The sequence below is a fragment of the Buteo buteo genome, chromosome 27 (assembly GCF_964188355.1).
Source record: "Buteo buteo chromosome 27, bButBut1.hap1.1, whole genome shotgun sequence".
NCBI classification, from domain to species: domain Eukaryota; kingdom Metazoa; phylum Chordata; class Aves; order Accipitriformes; family Accipitridae; genus Buteo; species Buteo buteo.
This window is the reverse complement of record NC_134197.1, coordinates 223,678-249,197: the sequence shown is the minus strand read 5'-3', so window position 1 is coordinate 249,197 and position 25,520 is coordinate 223,678. Positions and strand designations below refer to the sequence as shown.

The window sequence follows — 25,520 nt, the reverse complement described above, 5'->3', positions numbered from 1 at the left end:
GCAATGCTACTGTTGATGATTAGTTTCTTATTCTGTAGAAGCAAGCAGAGTTATTTCATACTTCTACAGCTGTAAATGGAAGGAGACATTTCTAAGCAGTGTTTTCCCAGAAAGTTTATCCAGTTTATGGTCAGACTCCCTAAACTGATGGAACATTTTTTTGGCTTCTTATTCTTGTCCAGTCAGAATGGGAATTACACCTGCAGCTTTAAGGCAGCATATACTTCCTGTTGGATAATTGTTCCAAAAGTTTTATGCACAACTGAACTAGGGCATTATCATTTATTTTGTTATCGTAAATTCCACCCTAGTATGCTGGCAGTGGCACAAAATAGTTAAGAACCATTAAGTAATTTTATGTGTATTAAAATATACATGTGTATTCTCATTATTTAGAGAACTCTATTTGCATTGCCCTTCATAAGGAAGGAAACAATAATGCTAAGCACAGAAACTGGTTTAACATGTTTTGTAAGTAAGGTTTTTGTACTGCAGATCTCTCTTCAAAGTTCAGGTTGGCCAGGTAGTTGAGGTATCTATGCATCAGTTTTGCAGTGGTAAAAAAGGGTATGTAAGCCCTGGAAGGAGACCCACAGTGAAGTGTCTGTATTTAGATGTGATAGTTAATGTTTGTAGCACACTTTCACTAAGGTGGTGGTTAGTGAAAGATCTTACTGCTTGTAGCTAAGGTGCTGATGAACATGTTATTTATTTGTCTTTACTGAAAATATCAGGTTGAATTTTATTTTCACTTAGGTGAGGTTTAATTCTATCAGAAATACTCTTTCTTTGCCTGAGGGCAGTCACTGCTGTAGTTAACATCAGCACAAATGGGAGGGCTGGTAGGCGGACAGATGAAGAGGCTTTCCAGGACCCATCAACCAAACCGGCACAGAAATGGTGGAACAGGAAGATGCATAGAGGCTGTGGTCTGCCTCATGGGTAAGCTGACTCACTTCCCTAAATCCAGGCAAAGTCAAGTTTAAGCAAAATCCCACAGCTAGTTACTGCAGCTACCCAGAATGGGTTACTCACTGTTTACTGTAGTAGCACAGGGCTGTTAAGGGAGACGCAGGGACACCAGTGGTGCTTTCTTCCCCTTCTGCTCCTGCACTCTCCCTTATGCTCTTTGTGAAATCTTCCTGGAAGGCTTGCACTTGGCTGGAGCAGCCAGGAGACGTCTGCTCAGGCTAGGATTGGAAAGCTGTTTGCGGCAGCACTTCTGTGCTGAGCCCTAGCTTCATTCTGCTTTTCCCTGGCTATTTTTTCATCTACATAGCTGTGCCCTCCTGCCTGCTTATTTCTGTTGGATGGCTTTCTGTGCATGGGTATTCTTCCCCTTCTCTCCCTTCAGTATTTCTCTGGTGAAATCAAACTGTAACTCCTTGAGAAGGGGGAGCCCTGTGCCTATGCCTTTGCATAACCCAGAACTGGTGATAAACACAGGGGCTGGCTGGGGGGCTGGCCAGCTCACCCCCTGTCCTGTGATACGCACAGTGCATGACTGCAGCAGGAGCCAAGTTCATGTTCTGTCCTCCGCTGCCTCCACTCTTGCCATCTGGAGCTATTGCTGGGCTATAAAACACAGGTAGGTTTCGGATGACAGGTTTCTGGCCTAAGATGAAGATCTGCCCAGAGTGTGTGGGAGTTCTGACTTTGGGCTGGCTCCCAGGACTGCCAGCGAGGTGTACTGGCCTGAGCCAAACCTCCCGGGGACCAGCCTGTGCTTGCAGAGGCAGCTTACCCTCCCAAGAGAGGAACTTAATTTCTGAAGGCTGGGACCCTCCAAGCATGTCCATTTTAGCTAGTGGAGGGCTCCTACCAGGACAGAGAATTACTGATTGTAGGAAGTGTATTTTCAGTGTTTTTTCAGTTTGTTTTGTAAGCCTGCACTGCAAGTGGAGGCTTGTGCTGAGCATTAGCCTAGTTACAATGCTATTTATTACTCACTCACAATAGCTCCACCTCCACATCTTTCTCACCTGGCTGCCTACCAAGTATTAGCAACCTGACTCACCCTGAGTGAAATGGGTTCCTGAGAAAAGCAGGTGTATTCCCAGTTCAGGAGAAACTAGTTCTGATACACTGCTTTTCCTTTACAGAGAATGCCACGGCCTTGCCTTTTTTTTCTTGCTCTTCTTTCTGAACAGTGTTAGCTCCTTGGAAATATGCACCTCTACAGAACAGCTGTTGGCAAATTCCTATCGATCGCAAGGTTTGTCATTGCCTGTGGCAAACTAACAGTAACACAAGACAAGGGTGAGAGTAGTATGGAACAGGGGCTTGAGGATGTGGGGTCAAGTTCTTGGGGGTAGGGATAAGTTAATTTAGGGTGAAGGAGGAGTCAGCTTTTCAAATAACTTGTTTCTGCTTCTTGCTTTGGGACCCTGCATTGTTCAGGCAAGGGTGCAAGGATGTCCAAGTGCTTATCCATCATGAGCTACAAACTTTATCTAAGAAAGTAAGTTCTTTTAGGTTTTGCATTCTAGCAGTGACATGGCCAAAGGCATAAAGGGTGAGAGAACCAAATGAGGGGGTTGTGACTTCCAAAACCCTGCTCGCTAGTGTTTACCTCTGACCATGGAATTATGTGGCAAAACTCCTTAGTGAATAGAGACTGAGAGGACAGTTTGGTCTCTCCTCTTCTGTAGAAAACTCCTTAGGGAGCATGATTTGTGCAGTTTGTATCCTAGCTCTGACAGAGGTGCTTCCAAAGTGTGTAATTTTGCATACAGTTGCTTTCACAAAGAATAGGTGGTTTTGACTAATTCTCAGGGGATCTGTGCCTGTGCAATGTAGGCATCTGTGCACGTGCACACAGATCATCATCCCCCCCCCCCCCCGGCCTTTGCAGATTGCTGAGTACAAGGTCAGCCCCAGGCTCCCACATGGTGATGTATCACAATCACACGTTACCTGGAATTTTAATTTTTTTCACCACACTGCTATGACTGAGGCAGCCATGTCATGCTGTCAGCTTTTCATCAGATATTGCAGCCACGGCACGCAGCCCTCAAGGCCCCTCTGACTAAACTGTGGTGATGAGGTCGGAAGCCAAGCAACAGCTCAGTATGAACTTGCTGACAATGAGAGCAATGAGACCAATGAACTTATCTGGTTTTCAGCTGCAGGACTATTGTCTGTCAAACCAGGTTGCTCCAAAACAAAGGAAAAAACCAGCCAAGTGAGGAAGAGGGCACTTTCCAGGTACCTCACTAACACACATAACCAATGTTAAAGCTTACTAACTTGCTGTACCTCGGTGTGTTTTCCTGGAGTACCTAGTAACAGCCATCAGCAGCACCACTGGTTTGCTAAGTCCTGAGTATTCTCATTCCTTTGACAAGCTGAGAAAGCAATGTTGAGAGGAACTTTACGTCTCTGCTATACTCTGGCCAAAGGTGCTTTGCTCCGTTTGTCCCTTGTGCTGTCCTGCTTCCACCATGTCCCTTCTGTGGCTTTCTACAACATGGAAATTTTCACATAGTCGCCTTCTACCCCTCCAGCAAGATTGCAAGATGAAAAGAGAAGAAAAACTGGCTGCAGCCCTAGATGAACAGAGTGGGGAACTGACTGCTGTGGCACATTTAGCTGCACAGGGGGAAGGAGCAGCTGTTTTCTTCATTTTTTTGCTCTTAGCCAGAATACTTTCTACAAAACTGACCATCTGTGCAGAAGACATAGAATTCTGTATTCTGAATGCAGAGAGGCAATTGTAATGGCAAGAGTTGGTATAGTACCAGCCTGTGACCCACAGCCTGTCTTTGATAGAGGGATGACTGTGCTAGACCTGCCCCAGTCTGTGGAGTGTGGCAGGCATCCTGAGGAGATCCTGTCCCAGTTCAGTGATGGATCCAGTTGCTTCCATGGTCCTGTCTGTGCTCCATTGTATAAGAGCAGGGCATTCACAGCAGTGTGGTGTTTGTCCTCTGCTTGAAGGTTACCAAGTCCGTGACTAACGCAGCACTGGGACTTTCCTACTTGCTGCTGTTTCCCCAGCTCTTAGATACGGGGGAATTTGCCATAAGCTGAAGAGTTTGAGGTTGGCTGCTTCTCCCCAGCTCAGCCACTGCTGGTTTCACTTGCAGTGAGCCACCCACACAGCAACAAGAATTGTAACAGGGTGAGAAAGCACTGGACTGCCTTCTGGGGGTAGAATTTCCACACCTGGCTCAGGGTTGTAACCAGTCCCCAGTTTGTGTCTTGATGCTGTAGGGAGCTGCTGTGAGAACCAGGTCTGCACTGGCTGTGGTTGGCCCTGGAGTTGGTGCTCTTGGCCCTTGGTGAGTAGCCAGCAGAGGCTGTGTCTGGCAGGCTCTGGATTTGAAGGTTATGCAGGGCTGTTCATTGCTGGGTGGGGTGCTCCCCCGCTGCCTAGCTGAGGTGCTCCAGAAGCACACAGTATGCTCCTCCACAACATGAGGGAGGCAACAAAGCTGTCAAGTGCCTTCTTTCCTCCACAAGGGCAGGAATTAGGACCCATAGTTTAGCATGCGCTAGCTATTCCCTGGCTTCGTTCTGAGCGGTGCTGGGCCCCTGCAACAGACGCTTGTCTGGAAGGATCAGGAATTCTTACCACTTCTGGTCAGGCCACCTTTGCTGTTCTTATGACTTGTCTTAAAAACCCCCAGCTGTGCTCCCCAGTGTGAAGGACCAACACATTCAACTGCTGTCCATATTGTCTCTCTTTTGCATGTTATCTGCCATTGTTTTAGCTTCTTGCTGCTCCTAGCACATCACTTTCCAACATCCACACATGCACAGTGGCAGGGTAGGGAGTGTGGAAACCAGGCTATGCAGAGCTGGTCACAGAACAGCAACCAGGGGATCCAAGCAGCTTCCTTGTTCAAGCAAGAGCCTCACACCACAACCAAAGCCACTGTGGAGCATGGAATCCCCCGGCCCCTACATTTTGTAGGAACAACCTTCAGAATCCTTCTTTTCTTGCTGAGCACTGTAAATATTTACCAGTGCTGATTTGGATGCAGATACACCGATGCAACACAATTTCATCACATTAGTCCCTGTGCTCTAGCAGAGCCAATAACCCCACATTTTGGCCTTCTTAGCCTCAAACAAAACAAGCTCCTGCCTTCTGCCACCTTACAGTGAACTCCTACCAGCATCATAGCAAGGCCACAGCTTCACAAAACTTGGACTGCCCCAAGAAAGTCTCATGAAACCTTTTGGCTTCTCTATGCAGAAATGTATTTTGAATTTTTGGAAACATTGGTTACTTTGGAGCAATCCGTTTCTGTGAAAATCCTGTTTATCTCCAACGCTGCTAATATGCCCCAACATACTTCAAGGTGCTTCTCATAACTCTGCCTGTTTGTCCATCCTGCACCGCCATCCTGCCTTTTCTCCTGAAGACACGGTACATCCCTGCCAGTGATGTGAGAAACCACTAACTGCATTAGCACTGCATGTTCTGTGGGTTTGGGATGGAGCCAGCAGTGCTGCTGGAGTCTGTGGTCTGCCATGCGATCATCTCCTGCAGCTCACTGCTTGCCACGTGGAGGCAGCATGCAATGTGAGCCATTAGCTTTTGCTTTGAAAATACTTCCACAGTCAGAGGTTGAAAATAGCTAGTGTGTTTTTTCACCCTATTAGAGATACCAGAAGCTGTCCAAGGCACACTCAATTGCTGCACCCAGCCCCAGGTGTGGAAGGCCTGCTGTAAAAGCTTGTGGCCAGGCAGCATGGGTGGGGTATGCTGATTTTTGACAGCTGTGGTAAAACAAGGATCCAAGAGGCTCAGGGGATGCTCTTGCCATAAATAACTGTATGCCAGCAGCAGAGTTCTGGTCTTTGTGCATCCCTGTGAGCAGAGGTCTGGGGGTGAGCTGATGGATGTTCGCTCTAGATGGGTCAGCTTCTGCCAACCTGCATGAAAGGAGCCAGGAGTTCTGCTAGCACTGCTGACTCAGGTGAGTGCTGTGGGAATGTGTGATGGACTTGCTGAACCCATGCAGACTCAGTGCTCTTTGGAAGCACAAATGTAGAAGGTGTGACCTGGGACTAGTCTGAGAATGGCTGCTATTACGAGGAAGGGTGAAGAGAATGGGACATATCAGCTGAACAGACAAGAAAAGGCTGATGCTTAGTTTGTAAAGCTGCAGGAAACCAGCTGTGGGGCAGGGCTTTGACAAGTCTATGGAGGGAGAGTACTGCCTGTGGGCTATCCAGAGGATTCTAGGCTCTCAGAGGGGTGTGGTGTGGAGGCTGTCTTGGGGAGAGCATGCTTTCCTGTGGGCTGAATATGTACAGTGTAGTGAGGCATCTGGGGAGATGCTCTGGGCACATTTTGTGTGGTGCAGATGAGGGTGGTAGGTTTGAGCCTGAGCAGAGCTGTAGGTTTCTGTTCCAGATGGTCAGGGTGAGTTCACAGGCACAGTCATTCCTGTTTCTGCTTACCAGCATGTGTCTGGTGATTTCCCAAGAGAAGATACGAACCTCTGTGCAATCCCCTCTGTGTGAGCAAGACGTGCACAGTCAGAGCTCTGTGAAGGTAAGCTCTTTTCCTCTGGCAGGAGCCAAAGTAATGTCCTCCTACTACAGCCTTCATGCAGAATGGGTTCAGACTTGATGTATATTGGGGAAAATGAGGCTGAGACCAATGTTGGTGGCTACAAAGAGACAACTGGCAAAGGCAAAAGGGAGGCAGGAGGGCAGGGTGCTGGGGTCTCTGTAGGTAGCACTCAGCATTCCCCAGACCAAAAGCAATGCACTCCCTCCTCTGTGCAGCATCCTGTGTCAGCTCACAGGCTGCCAGCTGGGGGGCTTGTTGTTTTTCAACCTGCAGCTTTGCTGACTAACACCTCTGCTTTCTGCCTGGCTCATTCATGTTTTAGCCTATTTCCTGAGCTTTGAGGTGGTTTCTTCTATTGCTTTCTCTTCCAGTAGAACACTGTTACTCATATCTCAGCTGTTCTGCCATTTTTTACTCATTACTTATCGTAATGTATGATTATCTTCCTCCTAAATGTCACCAGCCAGTAAAGGTGCCTTTGACCTTAGAGTTGTACCAGGTCTGTATCTTTGACGATGCTGAGGGTATTGTTTTAATTCCATTGTGATAGGAAGAAAATATAGAGGTAGTATTGTTTGTGTGGGGATTTTTCCCCACATAGTGAACTTGATAACTGCAAGTATCACTAATTCTGCCTTCTAGAGAAAGGAATTGTCAGCACTGATTGTTATTTCCTCTGTGTATATTTATTCTGGCTGATAATTACATACAGATGTTGACCTTCCAGTCATCGCAAAATGCTTTTGGGTCATCGGTAGCAGAATCTATGAAGCCTTCCCTGGTGTGCCCGTCATGCTTCTTGGTGAATATTGCCACTGCAGGCTGGGCTGAGATTACAGCTGGACGAAAGTAGTTGCCTCTTACATCGAATCAACATAAATCCATGGCAATTAACTGCTTCAGGTCTCCAAGTTAAACCACGACACCTTGGTTGCTGGATTCAGCTGCCCTGAAGTGCCGTGGAACCTCAGGTGTAGAGGAGTCAGTGCCCACTGAGCAGCACAGAGTAGCTCTAGAACTGTGTGCTCTTGGATGTGGTCACTGCACACTGACTTGCTTTGTTCCATGCAGGAGGTGTATCTACGTACTGTGCTCCAGGTGGCAACAAGTATCAGGGCTCCTAGAGATCTTGCATGTGTGTCCTACCTACATCATGGCTCCTCCCAGGCTGGATATGGTGGATACAGTCCCTCTTAGTCACTGAGAGAGATCTGGTGGGTCACACTGTGCTGGGCTTACCAGGATTGAAGAGGTAGGCGTATGATAAGCTTTTGCTCTGCAGGGGCAAGGCTACTTATTGCTCTTCACATTGCAGCACTTGCACAGTTTCACACGTGCACATGCATGTACTTGCACATACACACATGTATAGGCGCAGTGCTAGATGACAGAAGAGTCAGTCTTTAAGTTTCAACACATCCATGCGTGATGAGCTATTTCAGCCTTCCACCAGGGCCTTAATGCTTCTCTTGGCTTTATGCTCTACCAGCAGTGAGCATCACAGAAGGGAAACTGTACATATCTGAATTCTGGCAGTCAGTGAAGAATAAAATTACTTAAAATAAACTATCTTAGAAAAGGAAGTTCCAACTGCCACTGATGCCCTTTCCTAGGGCTCATTACATACCTTCAGTCCTACCTCTCTTTCCTTGTCTTTACAGTAAATACCTCCGTGCCCCTGACTTACCCTGTGAATACAGATGTTTTGGACCATTCAGGCCAGGGCAGGTGGCTATTGACTATGCTTGCCAGGTAGTTTCTGGTAACTGGACTGGCCCATGTGCTGGTCGTGCACTGTTGTAACATGGATGGAGAAGATCCCATTACTTAGCCCAACAGCTGTTCCTCATTGTGTTTGGAGTGGAGTCCCTGTAAGAGAGACCAGCTCTTCCTTCTGCATGCTTTGTGGATCACTTGCATGGTGTCAGGCCCAAGCTTCTCGAAAAGGCTTGTCTCAGCTGATGCTGCCTATGGGTTGTAGAGGTTGTCACTGCTGGGTGCTGGGATAGCACAGGGTCAATTAGGCTCAGCAGCTAAGCTAGGCATTTCCCAGGCAGTTAGTAATACCTTTCTCTTGTGAGGATAGCAGACCAGGAGAGTGGTGCAGCTTTTGCTCCGTGGTTACACGGGACTCACCAAGTTGTGCTAGCACCATTATTTGTGCAGAAGAAGGAGGGAAGGGAGAGCATGTCCAAAGAGTGATAGTCTGGCAGGCACAGGCCACACCACTTTTAAAACGTACAATAATATGCATTTGGTATTACAGAGCTAATTTTTAAAACAAGAATGCTGGTGGTACTCTAAGACCAACTGCTTTATAAATTTAAACATATTGGACCTAAGTGCCTGTTTTTCTCAAACTTAACTCGTTAAAAATGAAAAATCATTTGTTGTGCTATTTTCTGTATAACTGCTTAGGGTGCATTTACCCTGTGTTATTAGCCTTTTGCTGTATATTAACTGAATCCCACGTTAGCTTTTCTAATAATTTTGGTTTAGACCTGCTGGCCTGCTTTATGGCCCAGAATACCCTACTTCCTTTCATAAAAACTCTGGCATGTTGTTAACATCCTTACAATCTCCTGGGAACATCCCCTGACACAGCGACACCTCACCTTGTTCCTGCCTATATATCAGCAGAGAAACCAGAGCTGCTCTTTTTTGCACTGTTATTAGCAGTTTCCTCGTGGCTGTGTATTCATCACTCCAGACTGGGATCAGCAGTCTTTTAAGTCTGGACTTCTACTTTTCAAACAGATGTTACGTATGCTGGAAGCAGTAAGCTCCTGATTATTTTTCAAACGTCTTATCGGTACATGAGAGAGAGATGCTACTGAATATGGAGCTGGTACCTACTGCCTTGAGCATCTTCTGACAATCTTATGCCCTCTGTGGCCTGCAATTGCTGCATCCTTGCCTAGATGAGGGATGAGATTTACTTTGTTCTTTAGCTACTGTAAAAATGTATTGTACTTATACTGACCAGCTATGGCTCTCGCATATCTGTAATTTCCCTTAGAGCTCTCTGAAGAGCCCTGAGGTCTGGGTAAGAGCTGGCCCCTACTGGCTGTGCATCTGCTGCCCTAGGCAGGCTGGCTGGGTTGTGCTGTGCTGTGCCAAGTCTTTGCTTCTCTTCTTGCTGTGCAGTGGGTGCAGTAGGGGCAGTGGGCTCTTCAGCTCACCAGGTCTTGGGGCTGAAGGTAGAGGCTGCCTACCCTGCACCCAGCTGCTTTGTGCCTGCTTCACTGCTGCAGTCTGCTTGGGTTATTCCACCTCCTTGTTCTTTACCCTCCTACTGCCAAGCTACGCTCTGTGTGCCAAGTCCCCTTCGTCGTGCTGCTCCTTTCCCTCTTGCCCAAGGATGCAAGGAGCATGAATTGGGCTCCTTGCAGCCCCTTTTAAGGTATGTGGAGGTGAGTTGACCTACCCTCGCTCAGTGTCAGCCTTTCAATCTGCAGATCCCCAGCCCAGACACAAGCTGCAGGCATGAGATCAGGGTAGGGGTGACCCCCTCCACTTGTGCAGGAGCCAGACCACCTCCCTGCCTGTGGTCTGAGGATTGGTGCTGTTGCCCTGGTCCCAGGGACTGTTTTGGGGACAGGTGGAAGCAGAGTGCAGTGGTACTTGGCTGTCTCTGATGTGGTACACACTGTACTATATAGTTAGGCTTAACCATTTAATGCCTTGACATTGATGTGTCCCCACTGCAAGGCTCTAACTCCACCAGCCCCACTATGACCTTTAGATCTGAGGCTCTTGAGTTTTTATCTGCTCTCCCACCTTTTTCTCATGTAAGAGAGCAGAGCAGTACAGTAATAAATGTTGCGTGGGTGTTTGGACCCGAATTCATTGCCTCCTCTGCTCACCACATCCTTCTATCAGCACAGTAATACTGATACAGTGGTGACGTCAACCACCATTTATCACTGTGTATTCCAATACACTACAGCCCTTGGTTGTGCACAAGTGGGCTTTACTCTTACACAGTGCCTACAAGATCCACCTGCTTTCCAGCTCCTGTGCATGCAGTGTCTGCAGTCACAGTAATGATTTAGCCAGGCCGGCCATGGAAGTGTTGGAGGGCTGAAATGGACAACTGAAAGAACGGGGCAAGGTAATATCTCTGTTTCCACTAATTTTCCCTGCTGCTAGTTTGTTACTGCTTGATATCTGCAACTTCACTGTAAATCTTTCTTATAGCTGACGTGGCCCTTGCGCCCCTGCTGTCATTGCTGTTGGCCTCTACCAGACAGCTAGAGAATCATTCTGTCTCCCTGTTGCTTTAGCTTTGTTATTAGATGGCAGTGTACATTGATAATGATTTTTTTTTTTCAAGAAGAAAGCTTGTGTTTGCATATAACTGGTGGACTGAGAGACTTCCACTCTTTTTAGCTTGGGTGTAGCTATGACATTTATTTTCTCATGCTTGGAAATACCAGATTATTTTTTTTTTATTAAACTGAGTTCTTTAATTAGTCATTTGTTTTGGTTTGGTTTGGTTTTTTTTGTGGAAGTTTTGTAAGTGCATGTATTTCCTGGAGACACTACAAATTGTGAGCTTAGACTGCATCCATCTTTGGCAGCATATAGCACCATATTTCCAGATCATTAACAAAAATAATCTTTGTAAATGGCTGTGTCTGTGTTGGTCCTATTTCCTATTCTCTGTATATTAAAACCTGGTAGCATCATTTACATGTGCACACCTATATGAATGGCTAATCAGCTTTATTACTGCGCTCTTGCATACTGTTCCCTAGGATACTACAGAGTTTGCAGCAATGGTGATTAGCAGCTGTACAATGCTTGACATTTTTTAAGAATTAAGTAACTGTGTTTCAAGGATGCATGAAGCTGTCTCAGAGTCCCCATTTCACAGACAAAGAAATTGAAATGAGGTGGTAGAAAGGACTCCAGGCCTGGTTGGATGGGGCTTTGAGCAACCTGGTCTAGTGGAAGGTGTCCCTGTCCATGGCAGGGGGGTTGGAACTAGATGGTCTTTAAGGTCACTTCCAACCCAAACCATTCTATGACTTTTCTACTGCCAGACAGGGAATAAGTTCCTGCCTCTGCTCATTGCCTGCTGCCATTCTTCCCTCCAAGTGAACAATCACATAAGCAGGGTGCTGACAGATGGAAGCAAATGGGAAGGGTGTAATAAATGGAGGGATGTAGGAAAGGTGGGGATCTTAATCATAGACTGGGATTGAAGCTTGCAGAGCGCCTGACTGGAGGAAGCTTCAGAACAGGGGCTGCTGTACATCTCTGTGAAGCCACGAGGTCTTCCAGCCATCAAAGACCACAGAGACACTGCTGTAGAGCTGCATCTTTCCTAGCGCTTCTGCACACACATCCATGTCTTGTCATAACAACCTGAAGCACAGCCAGGAGGTCAGACACACAGAGCACTGACGCTCTCAAAGGTAGCAGTCCATCCCCATGACACTGAGGTAGGAGAACTGTGTAAGAAGTGAAGGAGATAAGCATTGGACTAATCTGTGGGCACTGGCAAGGGTAAGAGATGGGGCAGTGGAGTCCCAAGTGAGGAAGTATTGTCTCATTGCTTCACCTGTGTTAGCAGATCCTACTGCTTTTCTCTCTTATTTTTGCTACTGTGCTTTTATTCACAAGTTTCCTTCTAGATTACAACCTTGTATGTTAACCTCTCTCCAGTGTGTGATGGGAGCCTCTGATACCTCCATAAGACGTCTTCCTGATGAGCTGCTTGGGCTTGTTGCTTTGACTTTTTCCTTTTCAGTCCTTCCTGTCCCATTGGATTGATGGTACTATTCTCTGAGCAGAGAAAGGAAAATAGGGAAGGCACTGTAAAGAAACCACAGTCCAGTAGCTAAAAGCAGCAAAGACTTCCCCTGCATTGCTCTGTCCATTTAGGCAGGAATGGGGGTAAAATGAGGGAGCTACAGAAATATCATGAACATAAAACACTGGGGGCACTGCCAGTTGGATTCTGAAACAAGCAGTGGGTCTGCAGAGCTCTCTGAGGGCCCAACCCTTCCTCCCTCTGCTGAAGAAGAGGCAGCAAGTTGCCTTTCTTGGCCTTACAGGGTGGCCAAGACTGTGGAGTGTGACAGTCACAAAGCAAAGTGATGCTGAGATGGGCTTCTGCAGCCGGGCACAGTACTAGATGGCACTAGTCTGTCCTGCAGTTCAGAGTGTGTGCGGGGTTACAGTCAGTGAGAGGGCATGAAGGCCTGAGGAAGAACAGCAGCGACCCTGGGGACTGTGTGCTCTCTCGGAGTAGGAACAGGCCTGTTTGGACAGGTTGTTGGCATGCTAAGCTGGGGGACCCCTGAGTGTTCTGAGCCCAGCAACAATAGGTTCTAGGTATTTCGCAGGGAGAAGGACAATTTAAAAAGGCAGTGGACCATCACATGTATCACGTCTCTAGGGCTAGTGGCCAGTTCATTTGGCTGCAAGGGACAGGTGCCTCTGCTAGGAAGTCACGAGCAGATGCTGCATCAGGAGACTGCCCATCTTGATGGCATCTGTCTTCATGGTGCAGCCAGTCTTAGCGTGAAGTCAGGTGAGCAGGCTTCAGATGGCAGGATAACAGGGTGCCTTCCTCAAAGGAAGGAGAATTTGGAGCAGAGCAGTGGAAGGATGAGTGGGACCACAAGGTGGGGTTAGACAGTGGACTGTGTCTTAGTAGTCAGGGACTGCACCGCCAGAAGTAGTGGTGATGACAATAGTTACTATACAGAGAAAACTTGGAGAACTGGGACTAGAGGGGTCAAGAAAAGATGTTTCCTCAAGGAAATGTATGATGCAGAAAGAAGGGCTGGAGTGTGGGGAAAGAGTTTCTTCCTGCCACTCGCAGCAGGCAAGGGATACTAGCAGGGTAAGTAGTAAGCCTGGGGCTCCTTAATGAGCTGGTACATGTGCTTCATCTGCAGGATACGTTTGGCAGGAAAGGAGGGGCAGCAGCAACATGGCTGCTCTCACCACAGGGCTGAGGTGCTGCAGCCATGAAGTGTTTGTGGCACCTCCTGAGTGAACCTTGCTGATCTCATCTGCACACTGTGGTGCCTTGAGAGCAAGTCTCTGAGCTCATGTGGGGCTGCAGGGGCTTTTTGGTGGCTGCTAAATTTATTTTGCTTTCATTGTTTGAGTAAACCTGGGAAATTTTTAAATACCACAAACGTTCCCCAAGTGGGAGAGGCCTCACTGGCATTCTTTCTGCTGACTGACTGTTTGCTGCTGGTGGTGGGGGAGGCACAGGCACCCCAGGACCTGGGTTCTGCCCCTGGGTCAGGGCAACCCCCAGTATCTCTATAGACTGGAGGATGAAGGGATTAAGAGCAGCCCTGCCAAGAAGGACTTGGGGGTACTGGTGGATGAAAAGCTGGATGTGAGCTGGCAATGTGTACTCGCAGCCCAGAAAGCCAACCATATCCTGGGCTGCATCAAAAGCAGCGTGGCCAGCAGGTTGAGGGAGGGGATTCTGCCCCTCTGCTGCGTTCTGGTGAGACCCCACCTGCAGTACTGCATCCAGCTCTGGGGTCCTCAGCACAGGAAAGACATGGACCCGTTGGAAAGGGTCCAGAGGAGGCCACAAAGATGATCAGAGGGCTGGAACACCTCTGCTATGAAGAAAGGCTGAGAGTTGGGGTTGTTCAGCCTGGAGAAGAGAAGGCTCCAGGGAGACCTTATTGTGGCCTTTCAGTACTTAAAGGGGGCTCATAAGAAAGATGAGGACAAAGTTTTTAGTAGGGCCTGTAGCAATAGGACAAGAGGTAATGGTTTTAAACTAGAAGAGGGTAGACTCAGACTAGGTATAAGGAAGAAATTCTTTACTGTGAGGGTGGCGAGACACTGGCACAGGTTGCCCAGAAATGTGGTAGATGCCCCATCCGTGGAGGCTGGATGGGGCTCTGAGCAACCTGATCTAGTTGAAGATATTCCTGCTCATTGCAGGAGGGGGTTGGACTAGGAGACCTTTAAAGGTCCCTTCCAACCCAAATGATTCTATGACCTGCACCAGGCCCTCCCAGGAGCTCTGGGTATCTTTGGGTGGCTGCAGCTTGTTGCCCAGTCTTCACCCATATCGCTTTCACAGGTGTCTCTGCAACCTAGTGCAGGGGGGGTTGCAGAGTTCTGGGTCTCTACAGAGACACTCCTCTGTGTCCAGTCACTGACAATGCTGCTGCTCTGTAGTGTGGTATATGGGCCTCCCCTGCTCTCTGTGCCTCCTTGCAACTTACTGCCAACACAAGTATGTCCCAAAAATAATACAGGTTGTTTCTCCAAAGCCTTGTCCCCAGGCAGCCTAGGCCATTTCAGAATAGCTTGAGAAAACAGTGCTGAAATTTGTACCAATAGGTATCAACAGCCAATACTCTGCAGGGAGCTCATTTTAAGTCTTTCTGTGCACATCTGTGTGTTTCTATAACTGTCAAATACTGTGAAAGCACAGACTTAATGTGTTATGTGCCTTGAGGTCCTGGTCTTGGAGCAGGGGCTGTGGGCTGAACAGTCATTTGTATGTCATGCTGTTTCCTCATATTGTTGTAAACATCCTGCTGTCCTCTTCTCTGAAGGCTTTCCCGTAGGTTCTCTTCACCAAGCTGCATCAGTACAGCCTTCCCCAGAAGTGACTGCTGTACATCATTCTCTTCTGTGCCATGTGGGAGGCTGTTATTTTTTTGTCTGGTCTGCCTTCCTGGAGTCCCTTAACTATATTCCATACTTACTTAACCATGGGTAGGCCAAATCAATGAGTTCTCACAAGCCTTGCTCATGCAGACCCACAGTGACATTCAGACTCTATTTGACTAACTCACTGTACAGATGTCTAAGCCACAACGATGTTACTTCTCCTAGTTGCAAGCCATTTCTAGTTGCAGGAAACTGATGAATAAAAAAATGGGTTAGCACTTACCCCAAGTGTCTTCCTGTTGCATGGATGGACTGAGGCTGCAGTCACTTTGCTTTCTCTGTGCACATGCTGCTGGCAAGGAGCAGAGATTTCACTGACCTGGTTTATGGCCAGCTGGCAGGGCTGTTAGTCATCCTTCCCCTTAGCCCATGGAGTAGGTACACACAGGAGAGCTGAGATGACTTGCCTAAATTAGGCACTTTACTTTTAGATGTTTAAATGAAAGCAAGATTAATTCCACCTCAACCCTCAACATATGAGTAGATGACTGAGCTGAATTTTCAATTGTTTATTTTTTTCTTAATGTTTGGGTTTGTTTGTGTTTTGTTTTGTTTTGTTTTTTTTTCCCCTGCCCAGGACATCCAGTCAGAACCAACATGAGGAACAAACTGTGGCTCCAGAGTATTTCCTTCTTCCTTTTATTCCAGTACAGTAAGTTCCCAGATATCTCTTTTGGGCTGTACACCCACAGGATTTATCTTGGTGGCCATTGATGCAGGCTCTGCGGAGATGTGCATGGCACAAGGTTGCCATGGGACAGCAAGCACAAGATAGGGTACTGGGGAGACGGTTCCCTGGGATGAGTTATAGAAGAGGCTCCATGGGCAGTGGAGGACAGACACAAGAAGGTGCAGAGCTCAGCCAGACTGCATACCACTCCAGGAAGCAGCCCCAGTGGGGAGAGTGCAGAGGTAGAGCCTGCCTTGCATTGAAATATCTCCTGTTGATGTTAGAGTAGGATTTCCCACCCCCCACCCCCCAAAAAACAAACTTTACCAGAGGAAAGGTTCTGGTGGCCAAGACTAGGATATCCCCAGGGCTTATGGTCACTGTTGGCAGGCCAGCCAGGGACGCTGGAGTGAACCTCTCCTGGTCTAAGCCCCTTTGCTCAGGATGGCACTGTGCAGACAGTCAGTCCCCCTTTCTTGCTGGTTCCTACCCACCATGCAAGCTTCAGCTGACTCAGAGCTGACTTTCTGAACAGGTCAGCTAGACAGAAAAAGACAGCGACAACAGTGTCTGCAGGGAACAGGTGCAAGTTTAGCATTTTAGATGCTGCTTCTAGGCAGAGCATTGGACCTGCTCCAAACCTAAATTAGCAGAAAAGATAAATTCAGAGTTATATCTTCCTGCCATACAGGACCATTGTGATGTCTGATCTGAATTTTGTGTAACACAAGACAGGGAATTACCTTGTACTAATTTCAGTTTGGACCAAACTAGATCTTACTGTTAAAAGTATTTGATTTTTGTTTCTGAAGCTGCCAAGGATGAACAATTCATCCTAGATCTAACTGGGTTTAGGACACTTAATTATTCCCTTCCCAGAAAAAAACTGTCCTTTTAATTTTTTGTTAACACGTTCTTGCCCAAAGATACACTTGCAGCTCACCAACTACCTAGGAATAGTAGTCCATTTGATTGATTAACATAGTAGCACAGGAGAATGCTAGTTAGCAATGCTTATTAATACTTGCTGCCCTACCTAAAGGAAAGCAAGGGGTTTATAACCCTGTAGGAGAGTAAAGTTAGGCTAAGGGAGAAAAAGTATCTTGTTCAGGACTCTGGAACAAACAGTGTTTGTACCAGGGCCCTCTAGAAGAGCCTATTGAGAGCTCAAAATGAAAAGTTGAAACTTAATGAAAATTTTAGAACAAAATTCTGAAGTCAGTGTGAAATGAAAAAGTCAAAATGAAACAAAGTGACAACCACATAATTTGAATCACAGTTTAATAAAGCATATGTACACGCTTGGGACTGGTCTGTTGCAAGCATCCCCAAATTTCTTCTGTTGCCATCCTGACTCTTGGGGGAAGGGGGGGGGGCTGCAGCACTGGGTCTTGGACATAAATCGGAGTGCTGCCCAGAGTTCATGTAGGGAGAGCAGTGTGTGTTCTGATGCAACAGGACTAGGAAGAAACTTTTGCGATGAGTGAAGTCAGTGGGAAAAGTTGAACTTACTCTGGCCTAGAATTAGGCTGCAGCCTTCACTGGACATGCCTGCTGTGCATTGTGACTGTAAATGCAGAGACAACTTGCTTGTGAGGGCTGTAATTTGATCTGGAGGGTGGAGCAGATGTTTCTGGTTCATCAATACACACTTTGGCTGCATTCCATTTTGATTGTTCTCTACAGCATTCTCTTCAACTGTAAAATCAAGCTTTGTGGTTGTTGAGCGTATCAAGTATGTCTGCTTTCATCTTAGGCAAACAACTCTTCTGAACGCAAAGCATGTTCAACAAAGGGAAGGTAGGAAGCAGGGAGTGCAGCTTCTCTAACCAGGCAAGCAGCAGAATGATAAAAGGGAGGTGAGCTTGCAAAACGGTTAGCATCAGAGGATTTGGGTGCCTGATGGCTGTGAAGTAACATGTTCCCATCAGGCTGGGGGCAGCCCTGCTGGTAGGGGAGGACCCATGCTTGATTTAAATGGATGTAACATCCTTGAGATCTTCCCCTAGATGATGACAATTTTATTCCCATCAAAAAGGGGTGATGTTGTCCATGCAAGAGATGAATAGTTGCTACAGTAGGCATGGTTTGCACCAGCATGGCATGCTGCATCTCCTACAGGCCTTTCCTCACTCAGTTACTCCTAGGTAGTAGCAGTGGCTCTTGTCAGCCCAAGATGCTGTCAGAAGAGGACTCACAAATGCAGACATTTCTCACTGTACTGCCATCTTCCCTGCCTTGAAATCCAGGGAGATAACTTAAGTGTGTTATGCACAGAACAACAGTGCTTTTGTACAGCGCATATCAGATCCTAATACGTGAGCAGAGCTCCTGCAGAACAATTAGAAGAGCATAAATGCTGCCTTGTCACCACTTTCAAATTAGCTAATTTTCTTAATGACCAGCATAAAGTCTACAATTGCCTCTCAAGTTCTCTTTAGAAGTCTGTTTCAGTTTAAGTAATTAATAAATTGTGCCTGTCACTTTAGTATGAGAATGATTTATGGAAATTATAGTAACTACAAACCTGCAATATTTTTTTTGCCAAAATTCCATGAAAGTGTATTCTGAGCCTCTGGAGCAGGATATGAAAAGTATTGATGCTGCAGATATCAAGCTGTAGAAAATAGTATGCAGAGTGAATGGTAGAGAGAGAATTACTAAAATACCACTTTTTATTTTTACATGTGCAAAGTACTGCGTGGATGTCATAAAGAAAATGACTAGCAAAGAACAGCATTCAATTTAGGAAGTGGTATCATTAAAATGTTTGAATATGCTGCTGTTTCTGATTGGGTAATCATGCCTCTTTTTATGTGCTACATAAGCGAAGACTCTTGCAGAAATAACATGTGACTCTGCTGTAGTGACTGTGTAAGAGGGGACAGAGATAAGTTTGAAAACTCAGTCACAATTTGGGCATTTCCTGGTATTTTGGCATGCCATTTGCTGCCACAGCATTTTTTTAATAGGTTTTTGTTTGACGCTTATCTTGCTGTCAATGACTTGCCTCCCTGTAGAGATAGAACGCACCTTATGTTCCAAGACTGGAGACTTTGCAGGGGGCTGGCACAGAGTGGTCTGTTCCCTTCAGATTTAGTGGGAGCCCTGAGGACTGTGTGTTGATATAAGATCCCGCTTGCTTCATCATGAAGTTGATATTGTGTTTTCTCTTTCCAAACCTACAGCTACGCGTTGTGAAAACCTCACTTGTTTTGTGGACTATGTACAGACCCTGTCCTGTATCCTGAGAAATGAGTGGGATGCCAGTTCATATAACCTCACTGCAACATGGTATGTCTCAGTAGGATGAACAAAATGCAGCAGCAGGAACTTTTAACATGGCCATAACACATCAGTGTCCTTCTGTCCTCTTTGTTAGGCAGAATTCTTGTTCTTGCTGCTGTGCTGTTTTTTACTTGGTACTTCGCACTCCAGTTATCAGCTGGCTTCTCCCCTAGTAAAGGATCCTTGGTTCCTGTGTCCAGTGACTGCACTGCTTGCCACTGACTGCTACACTGACTCTGGCTTCCTTGGCATTGTTTTCTCTCCTGCGCTGGGAACACCTTGCCCTTTGCTGCTGTTAACAATAGACTTTCACTCATGTGCTGGCAGGGCTCACGCAGCTTGTCCAAGCCCCGTATGGCTGCTGTTCTGCCCCAGTGAGGAAGTGGGTGCAATCCTGGGCTGTACAGCCCTGATGAGCACCTTTCCTTTCCACAAACGCTTCAGCATCACTTTCCTACTTCTCTCAAAGATGTTAAGCTGAGCAAATAGAATGGGGGGGGGGGGAGAATCTGTCAAAGTTCAAAGCTAAATTTTTATTTGACCATGTTGCCTCTTTTTTTTCTTATTAATGTCTGTGCCTGGTGGTTCAGCAACAGATTAGTCCAGCTACAGCATGTAGTAGATGTGGACTTGTTTGTTTTGGTGGTTTTAGGGTTTCTGAGGAAGATCCAGAAAATACTGTGGCTGCCTGCAGTCTCCTGCAATTGTCCAGAAATACCAGCCACACACAGTACATGTGCACCGTGGACATGACTGAACTCCTGGCAGATTTCAAAGTCCAGGTGGATGTTACAGAGATAGCTCATAGGCAGCATGTGATTTCCAAAGGCTTTTATATGGGACAGAACAGTAAGTACAAAAATGGTGGATTTGATAAATGCTGTCTGACCTTATGTCTAGCTGCTAGGATAGTCTGGGCAAGGAGTAGTAAGCGTGGCAGCCAGTGGTGGGGGGCTGTGTTTGGTGTGCACTTGTCGACACAAAGCACTGTGCTCTTATTGTTGCTATTGTAAACTACAGAAACACTTATGCTTGAGGCTGAGCTTAGAGCTGGCCTGGCCCCAGCCTTTTTGCGGGGAAATTCCTTTTACCCGTGAAGCAGTAGGTGATAAATTTCCACCTTGGACCAGCCTCATACCTAGACTATGCAAGTGTTTGCTTTTGGCTAGAATCTAAAGGGTGGAAGGAATTGCTTTAATTGCAAATGCCACAAATGTCATCACAGGAGTCCCAGGAGGTTCTTGCAGTGGACACCTGAACTAACATGACATTATTGTAGGTGGCACAAGGTGTCCCAGGCACAATGGAGGTGGCACTTCCCCTTTCTGGGGCAATTCCTAACCATCTGTTCTGCATGACAGGAAGACTGGGTGCAATCATATAGTTGACTTGGTGTAATGCTGGTGTGTTCTGAGTTGTACAGCAAACTGTGAGGAAAAGGGGCAGTTAGCTAGGCAGACAGGTACCATGCAGGCATATGAAAATAAACTTTACATAAGAAGTGTCATCGTTTTGACAAATGCCATAACGTTTCAAGAAAGCCCCTTGCCGCCACTGACAGACTATAGATGCTGGTGCTTTTCATGTCTCCTAGATGTCTCCATACAGAGGATCATAGCTCAGTGACAGACCCTGCAGACTAGTGCTGCAGTCTGTGCATTACTGCTTTTCAATATAAGAAAACACCCTGCAGGGGGTGCAAAAGCTTGCTTTTTAGGCACTTATGACACAGGGATTTGCACTGGGTTTATGCAGTGTCCACTAGCCTCAGCTTTTCATGATGTCTCTGTCACACTGAGGGGGATTTCCCTAACTGTGCAAGTGACCGTGACTACACAGAGTCCTCTGATGTCATGAGAAGAACAAGGTGCTCTATTCTTTACCTCTCCCAGGAGGTCTTAGCCCCTTGTGCTATCTCCTGCTCCTTAGGTGATGAGGATGTTCAGAGAAAGACAGAAGGCATATTCACAGAAGAGTGGGCCTGACTTCACTGTGGTGCTGAGGCATGAGGTTCTGTGTGTGGCTCAGGACTGCTCAGCCTGAGAGGCAGGAATGTTGTTGATTACGTCCTGTGTAGGAGGGCTCACCCCTACCGGGGCAGTTTTGCTCCCTACTCACTCTGCATTACTTATACCATGCTGGGCCACCTCTTGTCTGCAGTAATGTTATGAAGGGTAACACCATCCTGTCTTCCAGTCAAACCACAGCCTCCGTTCAATCTGACTGCTGTGTTCTCAGAGGGTTACAATATTTCCTGGGAAACCATCTACCAGAACTCTCCCTTTTACTTTTTGAACGAGGAGTTGGAATATCAACTGCGTTATAAGAGAAGGACCGACACTTGGGAGGTAAGTCAGATGTCAGTTTACCATCAACTAGCATGTACCGGCAAAGAGGAGGCCAGCATGACCAGAACAGGAGTGATGGTGTGGAAGGAGGGTTTTCATGGTTTAGAAAAAGTGTGTCTTTGCTTGTCTGGACTGAAAAGAGGCAGAACTGAAAAAAGAATTGAGAAGCAGAAGCTGTTTGAGAAGTACTAGACCTGTGGGGAAGGCTGATAGTTCATTTGCTTCTCATGCTGTCCTGCATGGAAGGATCCCCCAGGGCCCCATGCATCTACTGGCCAGTCAGAGCATGGCCTTATGGAAACAACATGAAAGCAGAGGAGATTTACTTTGCAGGGCTCCTCACTGTGCAGCAGTGAGGGTAAGGTGGGAGCAGTTCTGTCTAGGCCTGAGTGTTTGGTGTTTAATTGTTCACAGACTCAGAAGACTAAAGATGTCGTCCATGAAGATAAACGGACACTGGTGATCCCACCACGGGAACTCCAGATGAACACTGAGTATGAGTTCCAAGTGAGAGCCAGACCTCGAGAAGACACTGGCTACCATGGATTTTGGAGTGAATGGAGTCCTCCGCTGATGGTGAAAACCAGCCCTGCTGGTACACACTACCAGCTCTCCTTGCCCTTCCAGTTGCTCCAGTGTCAGAGAATGCTTCCAGAATTCTAATCAAATCTAATTAATTGGATCAAATTCTAAATAGTCTAGTAAAGACAGGCATGTTTGGCTTGCTTACTGAGTACATGAACCCCAGGCCTGGGCTGATATGTGCTGTCTGTATTGACCTTCTCATGGTTGTGCAAAGCTCACCTTACAGCATGGCCCATGGAGAAAGGGTTTGTTGGGGCTGGCTGTAGGTTTGGGTGCCACAGCAGGAGTGCAGCCTCTAGCTTCTTTTCCAGTGTCAAATGTCCAGGGTCCTGCTTGCAGCTTGCGGAAGTGGGGGAGATCTAGTAGAGATGCCTCCACTACTGGGGCTTAGTATTGCCTTCAGCTGAGAGGAGAATGGATCCTGCTCTCAGGGCTGTTCCATGTCTGGACTCTGATGTTTGGCCATGCTGGGCATGGGTGTTTTGTTTGGTAGCCACTACTCTGAGTGCACAGTAAGGTATGCACAGAAGTACACTGGTGCTTGTCGTGGTGCAACAGAGGCTATGCAAATAGGGAGTCTTGTTCAAATAGAGCAGGGCAGGATGACTGTGTTGTCAGCAGCATGTACTGAGCTCCCCTCCTCTCACTGATCTGCAGCTTGAACTGAAGCATTGCATGGTGCTGTGGCAGCAGAGTCAGGATCTGTTTGCTAAGGGTTATCCGAGTTCTGGGTCTCGAAGGTGCTCCTTTCTATCACAGGTGGAGAGCAGCCAACAAACACTCATACAGTCAACACCTTTTCTTCACATGTCTCTGGCCAGCTGCACTCTGTTTTCACTTCATGGATCATCTGTGGAGGTGTTCTTAAACCAGGAGGAGTCACTAACAGCAGGGGTCTTTGTAGCAGGGAGCTGTCCTGCCCCAAGCATGTTGGCTGTCAGTCTGTGGTGCACCTAGGCCATAGGGCAGCTGATGCATTGCTCCTTTCGTTGATGCAGTATTCTCTGAGCATCCTCATTCAGACCTCATGTCTGGAGTGCTGCGCCTCGGGTGACAGCCTCAGTGTCCCTAAGAAAGTCTGGGGTAGAAATTGAGGGTGTCTCCTCACCATCTCCTGCTTATTGACCAGGGTAGAAATGCAAGGTGAGCGTGAATGACTCTGTCTCTTTCTCCAGCAGTGACACAAACAGCAGGCATGGGATGGCTGCTGCTGTTTGGTGTTGTCGTGGCCATCACTGCCTCAATCACAACCTTTCTGGCCAAACAGCAGAGGTAAGAATGCTTCAGGAAGCTGGAGTAAATACACCTATTCTGTCTCACTAAAGATGGGGTGTTCACATGCAGCCTTCTTTGCATCTTGTATATCCATTCATGGATACAGCTACGGACCTGTGAGGGCCAGCAAACTATGGCTTCTAGCTGGTGTACTGCCAAGAGCGCCTTGCTTTCTCTGGGGCTCTGCTGCCATTCAGCTTGTTTGGACAAGACAATGGCATATGGGGAGTGAGCAGGGGCCACGCAGCCTCCTGGGCTGTTCTCCTGGTCCTGTCTGTGCTCTGTGGTTGCCAGATGGGAGCAGTAGCCAGGGCTGGGCTGCCCCTTGCCAAGGCTGATGCAGGCCCCTCAATGACATCTGGGGGCCTCTTTCCTTTTTTGAGTTTTACATGCCCCTGTAGAGGGATGGGGTGCATGCTGCCACGGAGGAGGGTGCTGGGCTGGTGCAGCAACAGGGCTGGCACAGCCCATGGCCACAGAAAAAGTGCATAGGGCAGAGTTCTAGCCTGTAGGTGCAGGCCATGAGCCAGCCCAACTTGAGGGGAAAAAGCATTTCTAGCACTTGGTGCTTTTCCAGAAAGGAAAAAATGGGAACCTCTTTCCTTAGTGTGAGTATTGTGTACACAAGTCCTGAGGGCTGAGGCCCCACCTCCTGTGAGGCTCACAAGAAAGGCCATTAGATGGCTCTGACGGCGCAAGGCATTCTTGGATCCTCAGTCACTTGCTAACTTGTGAGACTGGGCAGGTGGTTTCAGCTGCTTGAATTGGATCTGGAGATGCATTGCTTTGCATCTGTGATGTGTGCTTAACCCCAAAGCCTTTCTCTTTTCTCTTCCAGCTTGTGGAAGAAGATGGCTTGCATCCCAGACCCTGCTGCCTTTTTCAAACCTCTTTACCTGGTGCATAATGGAGATTTCAAGGTATAAATGGCTACACAAGCGAGTGGAACATATGACAAAGTTAAACTAAACGGTCCATCATGCTATCCTGGGCAAGGGGTTCTCATCAGGGCAGTGGGAGGGGGAATCTATCTCAATGGAATGCCAAATGGCTCCAGATATAAGGACCAGAGCTCTCCAGTGTCTATTCTGTGCCACAAAGGCATTTGTCATGTTTGTGCTGCTTATTCCCTGTAGGTGCTGTCTCAGTGGGCAAGCTGAGCTCATGTGTGATCTGTGAAGCCTGGGAACCTGGAGGGAGTGGACAAAGGGATACCAGGACAATAACTGGGATTTTTCCAAAGCTCCAGTCCCATGCTGCCATCAAGGCCATGGAGCAGACTTCAGTGTAGAGCCAGATCTCTCACTCCAGCCTCTGCAGTGACATGAGCTCAACATTAAGCCTTGTAGTTCTCTCTGAAGAGTCACTCATACAGACGATAGCTAGGTGTATCATCCTGGAAAGGTGGCTAGAGTTTGGGGGGCAAATAACTGCTGTGTGGTAGTACAGTGCAGCTGCCTCACTATGAAGGAGGTGGCTTTGAGTAACTTTACCTAGCCCTCCCAAATTCTCTTCCCATTTAACACCAGTCAAATTTGCTCATGTAACAAAATGATTTGCTAAGATGGCAAAGTTTGCTGGAGTTCTCAGGATGCAAAAGTAAAAGACTATTGAGCATCCATAAATAATCATTGTATTAAGCTGAAGAGCAACTCACAGTGCCGTTATCATACTGTAAAATTGCTGTCATGTGAGTGCAGACATCACTGCCTCTTTCTGAACAAGTTCCTGTTGTTACAGCAGCACTGATTGGAGACACTTCAGTGTCTGCTTTTTGTTTCTGCTTTTTCTTAGACCCTCTGGGAGAGGGACACCAGCTGGGGCCTACTGATCTTCATGTACTTTCCCACTGCTGCAAAGCTGATGTTTGCAATTAGGTTAAGCAAGTAGTCTTGGATGGGTGCTGTTCTAGCTGAAGCCTGCAGTGACTGTCTCCCTTCCTGCCTTCCTCTTTCAGCCCTATTATGGCTTCCCGTATCTGCACCAGAGGGGTACTTGCATCCTCTTGTGAGGCAGGTGGCCCTGGTTTCTCTCAGGGAAAGGAACCAGGACCAGGTGGACTCAGTGTGGGAATTCCTGAGAGTCATGGGCTAGTGCTCACAGCAGAAGGGAAAGCACCCTACATGCCGAGAGGCATGCTCCTCTC

General features: G+C 47.3%; 1 protein-coding gene across 9 annotated transcripts in view; it reads left to right on the top strand.

Annotated features, from left to right (window-relative positions):
• The first annotated feature begins 133 nt into the window (after window positions 1-133).
• The window catches only part of IL21R (interleukin 21 receptor), a 29,377-nt gene continuing 3,990 nt past the window's right edge, over window positions 134-25,520 (top strand). The window contains exons 1-10 of one of the 9 annotated variants that reach the window (XM_075058331.1): window positions 1,407-5,930; window positions 6,421-6,511; window positions 10,520-10,646; window positions 15,786-15,860; window positions 19,067-19,172; window positions 19,819-20,015; window positions 21,363-21,514; window positions 21,929-22,109; window positions 23,275-23,371; window positions 24,213-24,294. In XM_075058331.1, the coding sequence (XP_074914432.1) occupies window positions 15,806-15,860; window positions 19,067-19,172; window positions 19,819-20,015; window positions 21,363-21,514; window positions 21,929-22,109; window positions 23,275-23,371; window positions 24,213-24,294 (870 nt within the window). In that variant the 5' untranslated portion in view covers window positions 1,407-5,930; window positions 6,421-6,511; window positions 10,520-10,646; window positions 15,786-15,805. Of the gene's footprint in view, window positions 943-1,406; window positions 5,931-6,127; window positions 6,512-7,603; window positions 7,785-10,519; window positions 10,647-15,785; window positions 15,861-19,066; window positions 19,173-19,818; window positions 20,016-21,362; window positions 21,515-21,928; window positions 22,110-23,274; window positions 23,372-24,212; window positions 24,295-25,520 lie in introns of those variants that run through there. The other 8 variants (XM_075058330.1, XM_075058332.1, XM_075058329.1 and 5 more) reach the window with 8 other exon arrangements.